Raw genomic sequence first — 21303 nt, 5'->3', positions numbered from 1 at the left:
TTTGCTCACGTTTCGGAAGCGTTTTGTAGTCGATTCTCGATAAATTGCTTTCAGCATATCGCGTAAAAGATCTCTGTCCACTTGCAACACGATCGACCGATGAATTGGTAACCGGACTCCATACAACAAAGCAATAGTCGAGTATGGGTCTAACAAGTTAGCAATACTGAACTTTAAGGTATACTGGGTAGGTTATAACAGTTGTCAGACTGTCAGACTCTGACAGACTGTACTCGATTTATTGCTATTCCATTACTATAAAATAAATATTGATAACGAGAGAACGATAATGACTGTACGACATTACGTTAATCTTCCATGACCCAGTCACACATGATGTATAAAGGCCACAAGCAAAAAATTTTCCTTACGAACGCCAGTAAGAAATCTTCAACAATTTTGAACATAAGTTTCTAAAAAATCAGTTCTATAATCAGGTCAGTTCTATAGTATTATTGAATTCTTTCGAGTCGACTATTTCCAAAAACAAAAAATAAAATAAATTGTATCAAGATCGCAATCAGATATCATTCTACTATTTCAGCTACATTTCAACTGTGTCTAGGGACGCACAAACACGCTAAACATTTACCCTAATTAATCTCGTTTTCACACCGCAATGTGTCACCATAATCTCATTTACGTCTTCATCAACGTGGAATAGTGTTGAACTTACTCCGTATGTTGTTACGTTTGCGGGGTTTTAGTTTCTTCAAGCGGCCCATCATTTCTCACCCTTTCTGCACACACACACACACACACCTCTTCTGAATGTTCTGCCGATTTCAAGTACGTGACTCAACCGAACCTCACCTCCCGTAATGTTTTGGCCACATTAAACAAGCGTAGCTTCTTCATGGAAGGTGTACATCTCGAAGTATACAAACCTTTCACCGAAAGGCCTCCATTTGATGAGTCGCTGTTAGAATTTATGGGAAGAGTTTATTGTGAAGGACTGCTCCCACCTCCCTCAAATACCTTCAAATCCATTAAATTGCTCAACACACTAGTGGAGTTTTAAGTAAGGTTGGAAAATTACTGGCCGATTCCCTCCATTCCAGCGCCTGTCAACCAACTCAACAGAAACACTTTAAGCCTTCCTTTCACCTGTACCAGGTACACCTTGTAGGCGATACCAATGCAATAAGGCAACACCTTACAGCGGAAGCAACCACACTACAGAAATGGGCCAATAATTACCACCAATAGTGATGCCCTTCTTGCCCTCAATCTCACCTTCCAGCGCCTCTAGCGACTATTGGCTTGTTGCTGGCCCTGGATTACTTTGCGTCTTACGAGTCGCTTACGATGGGGACCGTGCGGTCACACTGTGACAGACTTACCACACCCTTTCGGCTGGTGTACTCGGGAGATGTGAGTGTGTTGCGCTTGAAGAGCATCATTAAATATAAACCAAAAGACGGAAGAATAATTACGATATGATTACAATTTACATAAATTATGAGCGAACGTTTGCGAGTGGTTCGCGCGGTACACTGGCAGCTTCACTATCTTCGGTACACAGAACATGATGAGTGGCGGTATTTTCAGCAAGTGGTAAAGCATGGTTACATTACTGCTTGAAGAACTGTGCTAGTGGAGTTTGTTTTCCTGGTGGTGGTGACGGTGGCTGTAGTAGGACTTACGGTTATGACAACGGTGAACGCTGTGGCTTTGCTACTGGAGTATTTCTTTTCCCTCGGTTTGCCTGAACGGGTGTTGGTAAGATAATGAGATAGATCATTAAGCGATATGTTAGAAGAAACAAATAAACTCTACACAGAAAAAGTCATCGAAATGTTTTACACGCTTCAAACGATACTTGCAGTTTTAAAATGGTACCACACCACACCAGTACCATATATTGCCTAACATTAGGCGCTGTCAGAAATTCAAAATTCCTACAACTATTAAAATCAGCCTCAAAGTATGCAAGTCGTATGCAGCCACAAAATCTACAAGGCTTATGACACGTGTTATTACAGCTTCTAGGTCACAGGCTGTCTGTTTAGCAAGGCACGTTTACCTGGAAATGTAAACGAATGTATCCTGTTTTCTTTTCACTTTGTTAACTCATGTTAGACCATCTTTTTTTGTTGCTCGTCCTCGTACATGAATTCCTTGGAGTAATTTATATTGCGCAAAGCATAAACGACTGGGCGCCTCCTTTTTTTTTTGCTACAAATTCCTCCTTTACCACGTTTTTATCATCAAAGCTTACGTATTTCTCGCGGTACGGTAAACAGTTACGGTTGCATTTAGAGGCTCACTTGTTTGCCTATTTGCCTAGTAAATACTCACCACAAATGAATCCTTTTATTCAGGAAAGATTTACACGGAAAAAAGTAATACTTGTAGGTGTTTCTACCTTTAAAAAATATATATTTCTACAATTCATCTAAGTTCAACCATAACCTATTTAACGCGCATTTTTCTTTGCACATAATAAAACACAGTTTTCGCTCAAATCGTTAGAACACTCCATGTCCACTATGGATGTGTTTCAACGGATGTACACTTGAACTTGTGCTTCAAAAAGTCAAAATGTTAATGTAACTGTGTCCTCCCAACACCATGTGCTTGAACACGGGGAAATCAAAAAGTTTTTCCCCTCGCACCGTCTCGTAGAACACGGGAAACAGCAAATGGAATCCATACTTGGGTATGTTAAAGATAGACTCTTGTCCTTCTTTCACCTTTGCACCAACCCCGCTACCGAATGGTTCTAAAGTCACGGGAATGGTATGAGTTGTCAAACATCATCGTCGTCGAAACGAACAAAGTTTTACCCGAAAAAAAAAAACACACACACACACACACACACACACAGATGAGAATGTTGGGTATGATCATAAGGGCGGAACCCGAATTGAGTCATTCACCAAGTGTGTGTGTATCATTCCAATGTAACGATTTTGGGGCTATCATCGTTCGCACGTAAGGTTGATACGAGAATCGGATGTAGGCAAATAGAAACGAATGTAAAAGTTTTGTTGACGATTCGCCGAAGAGGTGTCGTCCCCATTTTGGCAGGATTTACCTGGAAATGTCTTTCTCGCAGTTCAGCGTTCACATGGTTCACATTCAACAGACAGCTCGGTCGGAGCACGGGCCACAACCGAGAATTGGGCAACAATGCCACGAACAGACCGGGGACGACGGGATAGAATGTTTGCTTTCTATCACACCTTTGACTCTTCGGCCTGTTTGTTTCCTGGAGTATTTTTTTTTTTTTTTGTATTTTCCTGTGGTTGATTTTGTTGTTGATGATGATGGAGCAGGATTTTGGATGTGGCAATGAAAACAACACACGACGCTAAAATGGTTCCTCCCCAGTGTGCGATGATTAAGGCCACTCTTCGGTGCTAGCTAGATAAACATCTGAGTGGAAAGAAGAATCGTTTCGTTACAAACACCCTCAACACAGGCTCCGGTACCGGATTGCTCCACGCCCAGTTGCAGATGCTTTCTATTTTTATCTGTACGGTGTGTTTGCACCGTTTCTTTTCTCTGTCACAGGTCTCCCTTTGCTTTATTAAGTTCATTTCCGGGTGCTCGTTATTTTGCTGCTTATTTTTCGGTTTTTTATTCGTTACTCCATGAAAGCTATTCGGTGCCAACCATCATCATGATCATCAGTGTCATCGTTTAAAGGATTTTAAGACACATTTTGTTTCACATCAATGATACTTTATTTCACACTTCGCGATTGTCGATTGCTGCTCCCGAACAGCAACAGCTGACATGTTTTGTTGAGAGTGTGGCACTCTCTAGAATGAACTGTCCCTCTCAGTTTTCGTTTATTGTACGAGGAATATACTCTCACCAAACAAACGATCTGCTTGGATCAATTTCATACTTCTCACACGATTGGGGAAAATCGATGAAAACGCTTGTAATAAAAGCTTTCTACGACTAGTTCGTACTATGGACACTCATTTCCACTCACCAGGAAAATGCTAAGACATATGTTTACACCAAAGACAGAATATAAAAAGATATTTTTTTATGTTATATTCATATAGCATGCTTTTGAAAATAAGGAGCTAAGTTGAAAATAATGGATATATTTGATCTAATTTGTTGAACTATCATTTATTTTCACTTTATACACTTTACTTATTTGCTGATTATTCCTGTATTTGTTGTATTCTTTCAGGCAAATATATTTTTAAGAAAATGAATAGCTTTTCTAATTTTTTAACAGATCAGTGACAAAATTATTGTTTTTGTGTGGTTTTTTGTTGTAAATTATACAGTTTTTTATCATTACAAATTCCATACTTTTACGATTTCCAAAAAACAGTTTCTCGTTGAGTAAAATGTTGTTTAAAAAATTTAAAATATGAAATACTTCACTTTAAAAATTTATTAGATTAATAATGTTGTTTAGCCTTAGCTTAACGACCTTCTGAAGTAACCTCGGCCATCGATTAGATTACTAAACTTACCGATACTACGAGATAAAGAAATATTGTTCTTGAAAGATTGTGTTACCTTATTCTTGATTGACAAGTGTTCTTCTTGACAAGTGTAGCCGTTATTAAACGAATTACATAAACTAAAAATCATAAAAATGGTCCATTTTACAAAAATAAAACATTTCTTATTACATATTCAATAAAAACTAATCATGAATAATTCCTCTCCGCTTATTAAGCATATCCAACTCAAGCTTGCGGCGCTACTGCCCTTTCATTTCGGTTAGCAATAAAACTGTAAACCAGTTACTCACCTCCATAGTTTCGCAAAAAAACACCCCATAAAACGAACGTTGACTTGAAAATGCTAGACTTTTGCGCTTTACAGGGAAAAATATCATACATCCCCTTGGGAAATGTGAACAAAAAGAAGAAGAAGCAAACAATTCCCCCCCCCCCCCCACGAATGTTAAACAATGAAAACACAACTGATGGATCGCATGTCGGGCTCGTAAAAGCAACTCACACAACTTCTGCACAACCCCCCGTGGACGGTTAATTTATGCACATTTTCAAAAACGAAACGTGATTATAATTGAGCGTGCTGCACGAAACTTCGATCGTGCGTGATGGAAGTTTCGCGTTGCAAACTCTATGTGTGTGTGTGTGCGTGGGTGTGGGTTTTTGTGTTTCGTTTTTATAATGTTTAATGATTTTCAGATTCTGGTTTTAAATAAACTTTTGCACACGATTCGCTGACTGATTGCATAAAGTTAGGCGTCCGGCTGTTGTGCAGGGCGAATGAAGCAAGACCGGTTTGCGATAACATCTACTGGGACGATTGGTAAAGCGTAAGTCTGTGTAGGTGATTTATTGGACGCCTGAAAATGGTTGTGTAGCAAAATTTGATTTTATCTCATCATTCTTAACACGATCGACAATCAGAAACGACTCTTGCCACCAAGACGGTTTCACAAATCGATAAGATACGGTAGCGGTTTCCTTTTTTCGCCGAAATTTGGGATTAACATTGGAAACTTTCTGAAACGTATAAAAGAAAGTTGTCAATACCCAAGATCCACATCGAAATTTTTCCTTCTTTACACTGGCTCCGCCACGTGGTGTGTGTGTTGTTTTACGCCATTTGTTTTATTCTATTTTTTCCTCTCAAAATCGATAGACTGGTGCAAAAATTAATTAAAACTTATGATAACGCTATTCACCTCAACGCTCTTGTTCGGCTTATCCTAGCTGGCAGTGCGTGCTGGAGGGATGAGGATAATTTCTTCGTATTACATCGACCGTACCGAACGCATTAGCGAACGGCCTTACGTTCATACATCTTTAATGGAAGCAATCAAACCATTCAAACAATAGCACACGATTACTTCTGTTGCCATTCCTTTCCGTGTTTTTCGACTCCAACCAGGAGCAATAGCGTGAGCTCTCGTGACCGAAGGTGAATTGTGGTAGTCTTACGGGATAGCCCTTTCCTGACGCCTTCGAAGAAAGTAAAAACATTCCCGCGTGGACCGTTTGGACTAGGTTTAGTTTTCGTGCGCGTGAGCTATCGTCGGCCTTCCTCTTTTGCCATTTGAAGCATACTGATTTATTTACGCAAATAAACAGAAACTAGTTGAGGGGTTGTTACTGAGAAGAGGCGCGAGACTTGCTAATGGACGATGATGAGAGAAAATAAATTATGGTCCTGTTAAACCGAAGCAAAGGTTACAATAGGGTTTTATTATGTAAAGTAAGTGGTAAATGAGCTAAAATACACTATAGTTTTATTTTTTAATTTTGGTTTCGCCTAAAGGTATGCAAGCCACGTTACACCTGCAGACCTGTATTTTGATAGCTTTTATTTTAGGAATTTTCAAGGCTTGGAGATTAAGTAATGCTGATCGAAGCCTTTCTTATGGTTTACATTCCCATTTCAACCAGCATCCAAAAGAAAATACTTCCCAGCATAAAATGATGCGCTTCTTATCGATTCACAATCAATTATTCGTGTAATTATTCGTAGTGCCATTGAAGCTCTGAGATCTCCGAAGGCTGTTAAGAGTCAGGATTTCCTCACCATAAAAATCATTGAACTGCTTGGCTCAATGTTCGATAAGGCGTATAGGATCTCGCTAATTTGGGTCCCTTCTCATTGTGGAATTCCCGGCAATGAGAAGGCAGACTCACTGGCCAAAACAGGCGTCCAAGAAGGCGCTTTTTACGACCGACCTATCTCGGCCCAGGAGTTCCTTCGTTTCCCACAGCAACTTTTCCTGTCTCGCTGGCAGAGCATGTGGGAGGCGGATGAACTCGGGCGTTTTCTCTTCTCGATCTCTCCGCAAGTGTCCCTGCGGCCTTGGTTCGATGGGCTCTCTGTGGACCGGGCGTTCATACGGATGATGTCTCGACTGATGTCGAATCATTTTGCGTTGAATGCTCATCTACAGCGTATAACTCTGGCTCAGACAAAAGTATGTGGCTGCGGTGACGGATTCCACGATGTGGATCACCTTCTGTGGTCTTGCGTGGAGTTTGAAACCGCAAGACCCTCCTTGTTGAGCGCAGTCGAGAATGTCGGCAGACGACCGGGTACAGAAATTAGAGAAGTGTTGGCTACCAGGGACCTCCTCTACATGAGGATCATTTACCGATTCGCCAGAGACAACGGTCTTGTCCTATGATTCCACATCCCAAGTATACTTCCAATCCTTATTCGTATTCCCCAATTCCTTTTTTGTTAAATGTTGTGTTGTCTACGTCTTAAGTGTATTTTTTGTAGTGCCACGGGTGATCCGATGACTGGGCAACAGCACTCGAGGGCGATTCCAACACTGCCGTAAAAGGGAGGCAGGCGTTGTTCAAAGTGCAGTGTTCTCCACTCCAGTCCAGTTTTGGCACATTGAGTTTGACAATGTTGGCGTCGGGTTCGGGGTGTTCGGCGGGTTCAGTCTCGGGAGTAGTGAAGTCGCTTTCGCTGCTGCGGGATAGAGCTTGTCGATCATCCTTTGATTGGACGTTGACTAGATTGAGCTTGGAATGTCATTGCTGGAATGCACTGGAGAACACTGTACGAAGACAAATAAATGTGCTGTCTAAACAATATTTGTTTGTTTGTTGCAGTCCAGACCAATCCACAAAGGACAACAATAGAACGGCCACATCACCACTATAGCCGGAATTCGGATGTAACCAACCACCATCATCACAATAGACACAGCAATAGCCCCGGACCATCAAAACTCACAACAACCACCACTACATCATCATCATCATCATCATCATCATCATCAGCATCATCAACACCATCACCACAACCATCCACAACCGAGTATGCCCGGGATAAGGCAAATAATAGGGAGGAAATGCCTTATCAATATGATTGTAATTTTTTTTTTTCAACACAAGCGGTGTTGACAATACGGCATTGGACCGTCATAATCAATTGTAAATAAATATTCGTGTAATCGATCAATTCCACCTTCCATTCTATCGTTGATTTGTTTGTTTAATTTTTGCGAAAGAAAATAGGGTTCCGCATATTCTTATTCAATTACACCTGTTCCTTCCGGGTGCGCCTTTCTAAGTAAAACATTTCAATCGATGAAAAAAAAGTCACGTTCTTACATCCCATCTTCCCGAGTTTAACAACATTTCGTTCCCATTGAGTTCTGTTTTCCCTTGTGGAAAACCTTCGTCAGTTACTCGCAAGGAAATGAAATTAGCGATCTTTCAGAAGCTACTTCGGCCGCACCTCTTGAGCAGCGTTCGGTGCTTCGTTCCAAAAAACCGTACCGAAGGAAATCTTCACAGACACGACGCTACCGAACGTGTCTGTTATGCCTGCTTTCCATTTTCCTTCCCCTGCTCCTGCTGTAAACCGTTGTTTTGCCGGTTCGTTTGTTGCAGTAACATCGTTAAAATCCCTCACAAACCTAATTTATTAGCGAAGACCCAGAGTCGCGGAGGGATCACCCACAAGGATCGCAGTGTTTTTTGGTCTGTGGTTTGTAGGTTTTACACTCCGCATCTCTCTGTGTGTATGCATGCAAGCTCGCTTGCTCTTTTAGCTTTAAATCCCAAAGCGAACCAAATTCCGAACTCCCCAATGCTCCCAATACCCCCGTGTCCCTGGGGCCCCTTGATTTTCTCTCATCATTACCATTGGAATGCAAGACAAGCAGCATAGTTCGGAGTGGGAGTGGTACTGACAAACAGCATATCCATCAAGGAATCGACCATTCATTCAGCGAGGGATTTCAGCGCCCGGAAAACCAAGACCCTCTTACACCACTCAAACAAGCCTGAGGTAGGTTTAACGGAAATTCATAGTTTCTTGTGCTTTTTTGCATAAAAGCATTGAAAATGTACAAAGAACGACTGGTTTGACCTGATACGGTTTCTCGCATTTCCTTTGGGGGTTTTTCGGAGAAATTGGAATTCCTTCAAAACAAAAAAACAAAAAAAGGGCAACAAAGAATGTCTGGAGGGAATGCATTTCGAGGTTGGTAATTTACTGTTCATTGTTGGATAAATCTCAAACCTCCCTGATTGATGTTTGAGATGGAGAAATTTTTGCCATAAAATAAATCCAAAAACCACAAATCTTTCAACAACAAGTATAAATGCATTTTTATTCGTAAAATTGGTGTTTGGAATGATTAAAAACCACCATCAATTGCGGCTTATGGCAGCTGCGATCGAAAACGAGCCTCAATGTATGCAACTCGCATTACGCTGTTCAAAAATTTTCCTCACTCAAGCAACACTGTTTCGGTTAAGCTTGGAAAAGCATTTTATTTTCGTTTTGAATCAAGCAAAATGAGTCAAACTATTAAAAGAAAATTCAAAAAATCATTTTCGTTCCAGCATTCATTTCGATTTTTTTTACCATTTTAAACCCAATTCGTATCGTATCATACAAAAGCCGCACAAAATAACTCCCCGTTCTACAAACTGTTACAAGAATCGAAAAAAAAACACGAATTACTACCACCTTTCCTTCACTTCGCCACCGCTTCCTCCAATCCCCCTCTCTTCCCTCTGCCTTCCTATTGTTGCAAACGATTGTTCGATTTCATCTACAATTCCAGCCCACCGCTACTCACATTTATTTCCGATCTACACCACCACCAATCGTCCACCCTGCCCCGGGGTATCGATCCGGTGCCATGCTAGTAAATGACGAGAGCTGCAAAAAGAAAATCCCCAAACCTAATTGGGTGTTGTTCCGGCCAATTTGCTAGACGCGAAAAGCGAGTGATGCAGCAGCAAGAACAGCAGTAAGTCGCCTAGTCGAGGTGAAGCTTCGTAAAGCTTTTCCATTATTTTGCCGGTTGTTGTATGTATGTGTGTTGTGTGGGTTTTGTGGAAAATCCCGTACGAAGTGTATGTATTATTGGGCGCAGACTTTGGCACAGTTTCGTTTCGCAGAAGCGCGAAGGCGTCCTTCATTGTGGCGGTTTTCTTTTGTTCGTACAATTCTTTGTACAGCACACGTGTAACGATCGTGATTCGGTTTGAACAAGAATTAAAAAAAAAAACAAAAAAACTGAACGTAGGTTGCACATCGGCAGTGCATCGATCCTGAAGCGTCAGAGTCAGTGGAATTTCCTGCCTGCGGTCATTTTCTGTTCGACCAGCACGAAACCAAAGCCAGTGTACGAACAATCAATTTAAGAACTTTCTGTCTTTTTTGTCCCGCAGGAGTTTCAATCGTCGACGAATTTGTTCGACCCACCAACAGGTATGAAGATATTTTACAACGAAACTCTTTCGATTCGACACCATTCCTCCGATTCTCCGATATCGTGCATCGGACTTATTTGTGGTGTTTTGTGTACAGTTTTATCGTCTTTCGCCATTCCTGAGGTTTTGCCACCCCAAGAGTTTTAATGTGATTAAACAACAGAACAGTTCTCCCTTTCACTGTGAGAGGTTTCTTCTACCGAGAAGATTAAGATACGTTATCTCGAATGTTGAGCAGGGAAAATGAGAAAAACGGATCTTTTGGTTTGATTTTCGTACCGTTTTTTTTTTTTGCATCCCAGCGGCTCAATGGGTAAATGAACTTAATTTTCTTATCCTCAATTATGGTTTTCATTCCACCCCGAGTAGAAGGTGAGTTCCATGGAGACAGTCTGGTCCTCTCTCACTCTCAGTACGTAACTTGTCCGGCGTAAAATTACTTTTGTTGTCCAATTTTCGTACTACTAAATATGAAGGAACAAAACGGCAAAAGAGGTTGAGATTTAATTAACACCTTACTCGGCTGGTCATACTCCCCCCCGTTGCTATCGGGAGGAACACAATAGCATTTAATTGTCCAGGTTCCTGAAGTGGTATATTATATATTTAAGCTAGTAAAGCTGTTAAAGCTCTACTAAAAATGTAACAAGAAGGCATATTAATAACTCTTCTTGGCCTGCACGTCGCTTAGTGGTTCATTCTCCTTCGACACACGCCCTGCTCGCACACACCGTCAAAGATAGTCATTAGCAGCTGCCGTTCAAAAAAAGGGTCCAGGACTCGTACCCGTAAAGAACTACCGGTCGTACCAGTGTACGATATATCGGTAATGTCTTATGTATCGTAAATGTTTGTGTAGTCCATAGTAGGCACGATTTCCATGAACAAGTGTTGCCCGTAGTTACGAGAGTTGGTAGTAGAACTCCTCTATCATCTCAAGATCATCGCCGTCAGCTGATACTTTGCGTCTGAGTCGACTTGTATCACAGTAAAAGACTCCGGCAAGCATGTATTTAGTCTCCCTTGCATTGGTCCTCAATAATTGGACTGACCTCGCGTTTCAGTCAGGTGTAGGCCTCGCACACCGCCGCAGATATCCAATCGATAATGTCAATGTCATCCGCGAAGCCAAGGAATTGGAGAGTTCGGATGAAAATCGTGCTCCAGATGTCGTAGCCCGCACACAGGGTGTGCTCTCTGCATTTCTGGAGGATCCACCGTAGAGTAGAGATTATGTAATTGGTCGCTTTGCCTTCAACAAATCCAGCTTGGTAGCTTACGACGAAATCTGTAGAAAGGGGCGTAAGTCTGCAAAAGAGTATTAAAGAGAGGATCCTATAGACAGCTAAATATTTGGACTGTGATGATCCGAAAATTCAGCACAGTTCAGCCAGTCGCACTTTTCGTACACTGGGTGACACACACAGCCCAAATCCTATGTTCAACAATCAGCTGATGAATGATGGCGGCAAGCCATATGAATAACTCAAAGAAAGAAATAAGAATTTAAAACTATGTAGCAATTTTGAAAAAAACTCTTATTCGAACCTTACTACTTCATTATTATTGCAAACGTAACCGAACCAGCAAATCACTGCATTAGACGACCAAATCGCTACTGCTCAATTTTCGCTCGTGGTTTTATGAAGCCCCGTTTGGAAAGTTTTACGATACAAAACCCGGAGAGCAAATCGTTTGAACGCTCCTTAAAGCAACCCTTAACGGATGACTCCAATTTCATGCCACCCCCCCCCCCCCCCCCTCCCCCCCTTTCCGCCCAGGAACCGTTGTTCATTTTGGCTTGAAAATTCACCACTAAAGCTAATCGGAGCGCAACCACCGGCACGATCATTTTATCCCTTTTTTCCACAAACGATACGACGGCGACGGTGTACCATAAAAAGGGGTACCGAACCGGGCATCCCATTTTTCGTGATGCAAAACTATAAACTTTCGCTTCACATAAAACCTGGCTGCCTGAAGGTAGGATGGATGGATTGGATGGTTACACAGTGCGGAAACCATGCTAACACCGTCGTGTTGATAATGGTGAAACTTTTATTTCATGCCGTCAATCATGAGAATGATCATCTTTTCGGAGAAGTGGCTGGTTTGGACCTGATGTGTGGTTGCGAGAGCAGCCTGCAAGGAGCGAAGTTTAAAGTCGGTAAATGATCCTTCGTTTTACGATGTCTCTGAAGAAAAGGTCAATTATAGAAGATGATGAAGGGTGTCCTGTAACGCAGCGGAAACCTATGTGTCTAAGTTTTACTATCGAATAGTTGACGAACCAAATTTTTAGCACGCGCTGATTGTTGGTGTTTCGGATGTGTGAAGGTATTTCGTCTACCGTTTACACCACACAAGTGGCACACCGGTTGTTATTTTTTTTTTTTTTATTAAATTTGTTCTCTTATTGCCTGTTGATCGCGATCGCTTGGCTTAGTTCGTTAGTATCTGGAGAAAGCAAAACGAGTAATTATACAATTATTAAAACAAAACATGTAAAACAAATGTCAAATTTTCTTAATGTCTAACATTTGGTTTTTAAAACACATTTGTAACAATATTCGACATCGTTCGACCCCATAAACCATCAACCGTTGTATTAGTACCGGCCTCGGAAATACTTAGGTAGATACGGTTTTCATGTATTCTGATCATTGTCATTGTCTTTTCCTCGCCATTTTTGTTGATTGCTGTGCTCGAGCATTATTTCGGTGCATCATCCTCGATCAGTTTTGAGTGTACATCCATCAGACCCTACAAGGTTCGGGAAGGGAAATAGAAAGATATCAAAGAGAATTAGACGCCAAGTAACATACTGCACTACCCTGGAACACTCGTACACCGCATTATCTTTGACCGATCATAGCCGCATCGCATCTTTCAGGGGTATCCGGTAGTTGATTGGAGGAAAAAGAGGAGTTACTAAGAACATATCTTTCCAGGTCCCAGGAGTTCTACCAAACACTTGGATTTGAAGAATCCAACTTAGAAGAGGATGGAATAAAAAAGGACTTGCGTATCTCAATTGCGTGCCGATGCCTGGTCAAACTCATCGCCAGACAGTTTGTAGCAATCCTAAACGCATAGAGACAGATAAAATAAAAGTTTTCAGCTAATAAGAAAAATAGAATAATAGTTTAAAAAATTGTCAAAAAACCAATTCGTGCATCCAAGTTTCTTGTGGTGCATATAAAAAAAAACATGCTCGTTTCTTTTCGCCTAGTTTAACTCCACCATCCGGTTTAGCCACACAGCATGAAAACAAACCGCCAACAAAAACGAAAATCAATGTGTATGGATGGATATGAATGAAAGTAAGTATGTCCCCTTTTCCAATAAACCGATTTCCTTGTCCAATGATGCAGAAAGTATGTTTGTTTTTATCGGCCAAAAGAAAAGTGGTGTACTGTGCCTTTAGCTTGATGGAAAGTACCACACAGCAGTGAATTCGTTGACAGATCCTGTGTTCCTGTGGTTCCTGGGAGAGTTTAAAAAAAACCTTCTTGTGGTATTTCTTTTCGGTCGATGTTGGTAGTACTTGGCAAACTCCTACAAATAACAAAACACATCCTTCCAAACCTTTGCTTTTGCTTCTGAAAAGTATATTCGATTATATTTCACACCAACACACGCCCACGTCCATTTCAAAATCAGAGAAAAAAAAATACTGTAGATCATGCTTAATTCGACATCGTATGCATTCGGCTAGCAATGCAGGATTCTCCCCCTTCATTTGAGCTTTCGTACGTCAGCCGAGTCCTCTTCGATCAACTTGTGGTGCACATTGCTTAGAGCCTGCGAACGGGGAGGAAAGTGCAGCGAGCGGCACAACGTAGGTAAAATGAACCAAATTAGCGTATGTGCGGAATCGGAATAAAGAAAAACAGAAGTTTGCCAACACCGTTTGAAGATCAATAAGTTTTTAGATACCCAATGAACCAGCCAAGAGAGCAATAAGTTTCAATAATTAAAAAACTAAATTTTTAAGTAATGTTTAACGGCTAAGGAAACAAACGTAAAGATGTCTAAAACAATGCGAAACGTGAGATCCACAACAGTCCCAGATTTGCCTAAAAATCATAAAATTCTAATTCTTTTCTTTTAATATTGTTAAAAAGTTTTATTACTTCAACATTTTCAAGCAATTTTTCTTCCAGATTCCTGCTTTATTCATTTATTCATTCTATGTTTGAATCATTCCAACTTTTTCATTCTCATGTGAACTTTTATTGGAATTATTGGAATTTTGTATTTTTGTAACTTTTTTGAAAGAAATTATTGTAATTTTCAATATTTTTGCAAATGTTGTTTGTTGCAATGTTAATTTTGATTAAATGGAAAATGTTACAGTCTAATCCAAAAGTACCTAGCGAAACGTAAGTCTTTGGGAGGATCTATTTCAGATTCGAGAGATGTTTTATATTTGCTTTCCATATGAATGTCAGTCCCGCACTCCAGTAGTGCTGTTCCGCTCCATCGTAAGAATTAGAAGAAATAGTCGACGGCTCAGGACCTCAGGTCCACGGTTGAATATTTCTCCTGGATAGTCCAGCTGGAGATGCAAGGCCAGCCCTGAGACCGCGACAACGCGATACTACTTCTGGTCGGTTCAGGAAAAAAGGTTATCCCTCCTACCTTAGCGAAACTGGTGACGCTTGTGGTCCCAACGCGTTGTCAACAGATACGAGGTTCCATTGATAGGAACTAGTCCTGATCGATCCAGAAAAAAACCTACGCGAGTGTTCGGGATCAGTCATCCCTTGGCCGATTGACAAATTGGTAAAATTAAGTCCAAGTCGAAGAATATTGTGTATCTCGAATCTCACTTTGATTTATGCTTGTTATGCATCTGATAAACCCGGTAATAATGTAATTGTAGCTATTTAAAATGCAGGAAAAACATCACCGTTTAACAAGAGTGGAATTATACTAATTATAATAGCCCTTCTACCAAACACCATTTGCTTGATGAGATTTAATCTTCATATCAGCAAGCTATATACAGCTTTATCTCATAAGTTTAATTACAACGATAAACCTAAAGTACCATACCAACACCGTCCAAATACAAATACCATTCACCACGTTTTAACTAAAAATTTCAAATTAATTTTTCACCTACCTTGAAATACTTTACAGTTTTCACACGCAGCTCTAGCGTCGCGTCCTCGTCGCAGATCATGATCGTGTGCGGATGCTGCTGGAACGCACTAACCGTCCACATGTGGTTCACACCCTCTTCGATCGCCTTATACAACGCAAACGCCTTGTGCGATCCAAGGATCATGATCATTACCTCCCGTGCATCCATCACCGTCGCCACACCAACCGTCAACGCCTGCTTCGGTACCTTGCTGATATCATTCCCAAAGAAGCGCGCATTCGCCTCCAGCGTGTCCTGCGCGAGCGTCTTTACTCTAGTCCGGGACGCCAACGATGATCCCGGCTCATTGAACGCAATATGCCCATCCGGACCGATACCACCGATAAACAGCTCAATGCCACCGGCTGCCTTTATCTTCTCCTCGAACGCATTACACTCGGCCACCAAATCTGGCGCATTTCCATCCAGTATGTGTACATTCTCCGGATCGATGTCGATGTGCTTGAAGAAATTGTGCCACATAAAGTAATGGTAGCTTTCCGGATGGTCCCGCGGCAAATCCACGTACTCGTCCATGTTGAACGTTTTGACGTACTTGAACGAGATGCGTCCCTGCTGGTGGAACTTGATCAGGTTACGGTACATCCCGAGCGGTGTCGACCCGGTCGGAAGTCCGAGCGTGAAGTACCGATCCGGACCGGGCTTGAAATCGTTAATGCGCTTCATCACGTACTTGGCCGACCATTCGCCAACGTACTCGGCCGTGTCGAGGATAATCAGACGCATTTTGACTCACGAGTTTTTCTGTAAAACAAAAATGGTAAAACAGCAATAAGTGAATGGTGGAACAGATTGTCCCCGTCGAGTCTGTGTAGAAGAAAATTGTTAAAGTATTGATGAGCTAAAAGCATCAATCGATCCAGCATCGGGGTATCAGTAACACAGAGTCCTTCTGGGACAGTGCAACCGACACAGCATAAGTGAAAAATAATGACATTAGTTCCGAAGTGCGCGCCATCGTTTCGAACAAAAAAAGGCACACCGCCCACCGGCTAGGTAGCCAAATCCGGAAAGTTTATTAAGATTGATGACTACGGATCGGAACGCTTGTGTCTCTATTTCGCTTACTACTCCCGAAGGACATACTCCTAGCCGGTGGATGTGATTTGAATTGTTATTTGTGTACGCACGAACGCAAGCAAGCAAGCACGCACACGGACGCGGGTTTGGAATTCAATTAGATGTGTGCGCCATCGAACGTCAATTTAGCAACAGTGTTTGTGGCACCAAGTTTTGGTGCCGTTGGCACGGCCTAGTTTCTGACTGATGTCTCACGAGGGTCACGGGCACGAAACGAACAAACATCGTTAATAAAAACGGTGTTGGTTTGAAGCGCTGTGTGTTCCATACGGGCCATGATGGACGATTCAAAATGTGGTTCGTTTTATGTGTTCTAAAATACACAGGCTGAACAGTTTTCCATAAAACTTGCGAAGCTTTGTCGGAAAATTGTATTGTATGAGGGGAGATATCTTTCCTGGATACAAATTTTTGCCAATAATTGTTTATATCTCATCTGGGTCATCCAGATCTGCCTCTCGACTAGATACGAATGGTACGACAGACGAAAAGTTCAAGAAAAGTTGATGATTTTTTTTTATTATATAGAATTATAATGCCTTAAAAATCAACTAACGATGGATCTCATTTCTCTTCTTATTGGTTTATCGACCCTCTAAAGTCAGATCACGCAGGTCATTTAATGGTCGGCTTATTAAACTTGCTGTTTCACATAGATGGATAATCAGTTCTCTCTAGCGCCGCTGTCGCATTACTACGTTGCCGCCCCTTTAAGACAACGTTGAATATCTTTAGACAATTCAACCGTGCCAATCATTTTAATAGATTGCCTGCTGGCCATTGAACATTTTATGCCTAACATTGCCAATATAGTCTAGGGACTTTTCTACAATCTGGGTGGGAATTCTGGCCTGATGTGCGAAGCAATGAAGCCAAAAGGACTTTTATTTCCTCATAAGCTTTTTGGTAAATGGTATGATCTCCACTTCAAGTTTCTTTAGAGTTCCCTAGAACTCTAAGTATCATCTCGGGAGTCCTAAAGTTCAACTTACTTTCCGGTTTGGTGTGTGGGTAACAGGCACAATACTAGACAAGAGGATGGAAATTTTATAACATCACTGAGACAAAAGGACATCGCTTAAGAAATCTTTGAAATCTTCTAGTAGGTCTAGTAGCTTTTAAAGCATACGTTGACTTCAAATCATGATTTCTTTAGTTAACCTGCCCTCTTATGAAAACCATGACGTTCAGATACCTTCAGCACAAATAGAGATAACTCTATTGGGAACTTTAAGATATTTTAGTAAAATATTGGAAGAGATCTTTTCAGAGTGTTAAGACATGCCTGTCTAGCTATCTACATATATTTGCACGATTCATTATTTTAGCTTTTAGTTCCAGAAGTTCTTAGGGATATCTTCACCAGAATTAACTGAAACCTTAAGGAACTGACAAAAAAATTAATTGAAACACTTTCGTTAACACCAACGTTATCTTACAAACGATATTTACCACAATTACAACACAAAAATTCCACCACACAAAGATCGTACTGCTCAAGCAACGCTGTAAGCACACAACGTTCCGCCAACGATAAGAGACGACACTGACCAAATAAGCTCGCAGAAAAACTTCAACACTGTCCGCAGTTTGTTGGGCAAATTTGGGTCAATGTTAATATATTTGCTTGGCTGCGCGTTCCGTTCCTACCACCAACCGCTCGCTTCTTCGCAATATCGCGCGGCGCACTCAAACTGGTTGTGGCTTAAAATCCCAAAACGACACGGCTCAAAGGATGGACACTCGACAGCGTACTGACCGTGTGCGTAAAAATCATAAGCCGTTTTATGGGCTTCAAGTGTGTGTTTGCAACTGAACACTCGCTCGCGCCTTGTTGCATTCATACACACAAGTGCATTCGATGCATTTCGATGGAGGTGAAGGGACGATTCAGTTCGGAAGTACAATTAAAAGCACTTTTCGAAGGAAACAAGTTCTTCGCGTACATTTAAGTGAACTGTTGGACAAAGCAAACGCATTGTTTGCCGTTGACCTACTCTCTCGGCGTGCTTTGCAGCTTCTTATCAATGCTTCCCTAGCGATGCTTTTGTAGGTCAGATTCGATTTTCTGTTATCAACCAAACCGTTTCACAGTGTTTCCAGCTTGAGAAGGGTTCAAATGGGAGTTTTGTGTCTGGTTTTGAAGAACTCTTCTTTGGTACAGTTTTATCACGAGATGAGTAAGCTTTTCCTGCAAGATAAATAATGCACAAATATAACATGTAATAAAGTATTAACTGCAATGTGTCTTGGTCAGATTTGCTAGCTAAAAACAAAGTAAAACAACGCATTGGATATCATTCGCACATATTTCCATGAAGCCGACTTTGCGTGACCTTGAAATTGAAGTGGCTTCTGGCCTGTTGGCGGCTTCCCTTCTTGCCATTATAAATTGCAACTGTTGAATGTACGTGCTGCCTGCATTATTACTGCATCCGTCAGCCGAACCTACCACCCGATATCGTGATGGCTCATTATCACGATGTAAACAAAGTGCACAGCTGGGTTAAAAACAACACACACGATCCGGCGACCGGTCAATGACCCTATCGATTGCTGAATGCAGTAGCTGTTCTGTACGGCGTTTTTTTCGGATACCTTTTCCTATTATTATCTCACAATCTACCTCCTTATCGTATGGATTAGCTCTTTCACCTCAGCAGATAAGACGAGAATTATTGCCCAAGTGCTTAAGGCAACAGTTTAATCACTACTTACCGAAACAATTTGCTTATCACAACACTGCACACAACGCACCGACAAGACGGTGGAGCAAAGAATGAACCGGTCCGTCCGTTCTTGTTTATTGCTCTCGAACGAAAGGGATGTCCGGGAACGTTTTAAGCACAGGATGAAACCTTTTGATGACTTTAGAAATGTTTCAAAGAAAGTTTGGGATTATTTTTCAGTTTAATTAGGTGATTTGAAATGGTAGTAAATTTTATTGTTTATGTCCGGTCTTTTGAGGCGCGCGCTTGCGTTGGTATTGGTGAGCTCGTGTCAAAAATATCACAAAACGTCAACGAGCTATGTTTGAATTGTCCGTTATTTATTTATAATTAATTAAGACGGTCCAGTGCCGTATTGTCATGAATTGTCCGTTAGAAAAGATATTTTTTAGCAATGCGAATTCAACACGAATTTTAATATATTTTGACAAAACAGAGCTTTTCGATAATAGTTTCATGTTGAAAAATTAATTTCGTGTAAATTTTAAAACAATTGTTGGTATGAGTTAAAGTTACAAAATAAAATATTCCAACCATAACGACTCCTCTCAAAAGAAACAGATTTAGTATCGCTTATCTTCTATTATTTCTACCACAATCGGATCGGTTTCTTATGAACTAAAATAGATTGAGCTCGTTGCGTGCGGTGAGCTATTTGGTAAGTTTTTTGTAATCTTTGCGACCCCGACAAAGAAAAGACCACAGTTGCCCGATGATGCCTGCTATCTTCAGCGTGGACACAAGCAGTATCAAAATCCCTCCAATGAGGTATATCGTTACGATGGTGTTTTCCTCCGGCATACGACACCGTGAAACGGTGTACTCTTTTAGCGATATGCGTGCCTGTGGGAATTATGAAAAAAGAAAAGCAAATTACATTTGAACCACGAAGATAATTATACTGTGTACACTTACCAACATAAAGCTGGGATTGTTTTTGTTCCGCCAACTGAACGAAGGTAGCGTGTACTCTTCGATCTTTAGACGATTCTTCACCATATGGCAGTAGTGGTGCGAATGACCACTGAATGCTAACCGCGGGCTAAGCAAATCTCCAATCAAATCGGTCGATTCCTTCGAGAGCACCTCCCATCGTTCACGGTACAGGTCGACATGCGGTGAATCGTGCTCCTGACACTCTTTGTCCGACTCACGGTACATGGGAAAGTGTTGCAGTACAATCGGTCTGCTGTACTCTTCCAGCTTCGGGACGTCCTTACACTGGCCAATTCCTCTGCCACACTTGAAGATTGTCTCGATCGATTTTAGCTCTTTTTCTGCCTTTTCGCACAGATAACATCCATCGCCCTCCATCGCGATCGAATTGATCGCCACAAAATGGACGCCTCTCAGACTGATCAACGATACGCCGGTATTGTTAAACTGATCCCCGAATCGTTGCACCAGATTGGGCCGTGTGGCGTAATGGAAGCCAATATCGTGATTGCCTACAATACTATGAAGCGCTACACCGCGCGGAGTGTGGAATAGCTTCCGGTAGCGGTCGACGTAGTGATCAAATTCCTTCTGATTCACCCAATTCCCTTCGTCAAATACGTCTCCGAGTATAAAGACTGCTTCTGGTTGAAATAGTGTGATGGCCGATTGAAACGCACGATGCATTTGCCATTCGCGCCGAAGCTTGTCGAACCAGTGGCCTCTGACGGGGCCTAGTAGGTGAGTGTCCGCAAGCAGCATTACGCTCACTGGTTCCAGTCCATTCACTGATGCTGGTTTTGAGGGCCATTGGCACTGAAATGGTAAAGAAATGCATTCTATTTAATTTAGTAGTCTGATTATTGATCTTTCAAGACTTACTTTCAACAGCACAATGTAGTACACAACAAACTCGTTAAACACAACCAACGATACAACACTGAGCAGTAGCCGAAATATTAGTGTTTTAAGCTTCATGGCGTTTGCTGGAAGCAAATTGTTAAGCGGCAACCGTTTACGCTCTACTTGAGGCGGCAATCAACAATCAGGAATCATGCCTCAGTGTGTTTGGTCCAGTGCTAAAAATGGGAAAAACGAGATATGAATCTAAAGTTCACAACATCGATCGAATTGTTTTTATAAACAATACTCAACGATGACAGGCCACGAGTGACAAACGTCATTTAAAAGTGAAAACAAACGCTTCATCATTGTC

At 41.5% G+C, this 21303-nt stretch overlaps 3 protein-coding genes across 4 annotated transcripts in view; 1 reads left to right on the top strand and 2 right to left on the bottom strand.

Annotated features, from left to right (window-relative positions):
* Positions 1-21303, top strand: part of LOC126565597 (60S ribosomal protein L34) — a 364763-nt gene that overhangs the window by 218251 nt on the left and 125209 nt on the right. The window lies entirely within an intron of this gene.
* On the bottom strand, positions 12882-16078 carry LOC126565200 (glucosamine-6-phosphate isomerase). 2 transcript variants are annotated; one of them, XM_050222351.1, is made up of 2 exons: positions 15301-16078; positions 12882-12932 (listed from the first exon to the last, which is right to left on the bottom strand). In XM_050222351.1, exons 1-2 carry the CDS (start codon positions 16066-16068, stop codon positions 12882-12884), a joined length of 819 nt encoding a protein of 272 aa, XP_050078308.1. In that variant the 5' UTR covers positions 16069-16078. The 2 variants fall into 2 exon arrangements, with proteins under 2 accessions (XP_050078308.1, XP_050078307.1); XM_050222350.1 differs by lacking the exon at positions 12882-12932 and adding an exon at positions 13889-13973.
* On the bottom strand, positions 19803-21169 carry LOC126564877 (metallophosphoesterase 1 homolog). Its single transcript, XM_050221999.1, has 3 exons — positions 20970-21169; positions 20067-20903; positions 19803-19994 (listed from the first exon to the last, which is right to left on the bottom strand). Exons 1-3 carry the CDS (start codon positions 21063-21065, stop codon positions 19803-19805), a joined length of 1125 nt encoding a protein of 374 aa, XP_050077956.1. The 5' UTR covers positions 21066-21169.

This window comes from Anopheles maculipalpis, chromosome 3RL, assembly GCF_943734695.1.
Source record: "Anopheles maculipalpis chromosome 3RL, idAnoMacuDA_375_x, whole genome shotgun sequence".
NCBI lineage: Eukaryota > Metazoa > Arthropoda > Insecta > Diptera > Culicidae > Anopheles > Anopheles maculipalpis.
This window is presented reverse-complemented; position numbering and strand designations above follow the sequence as displayed.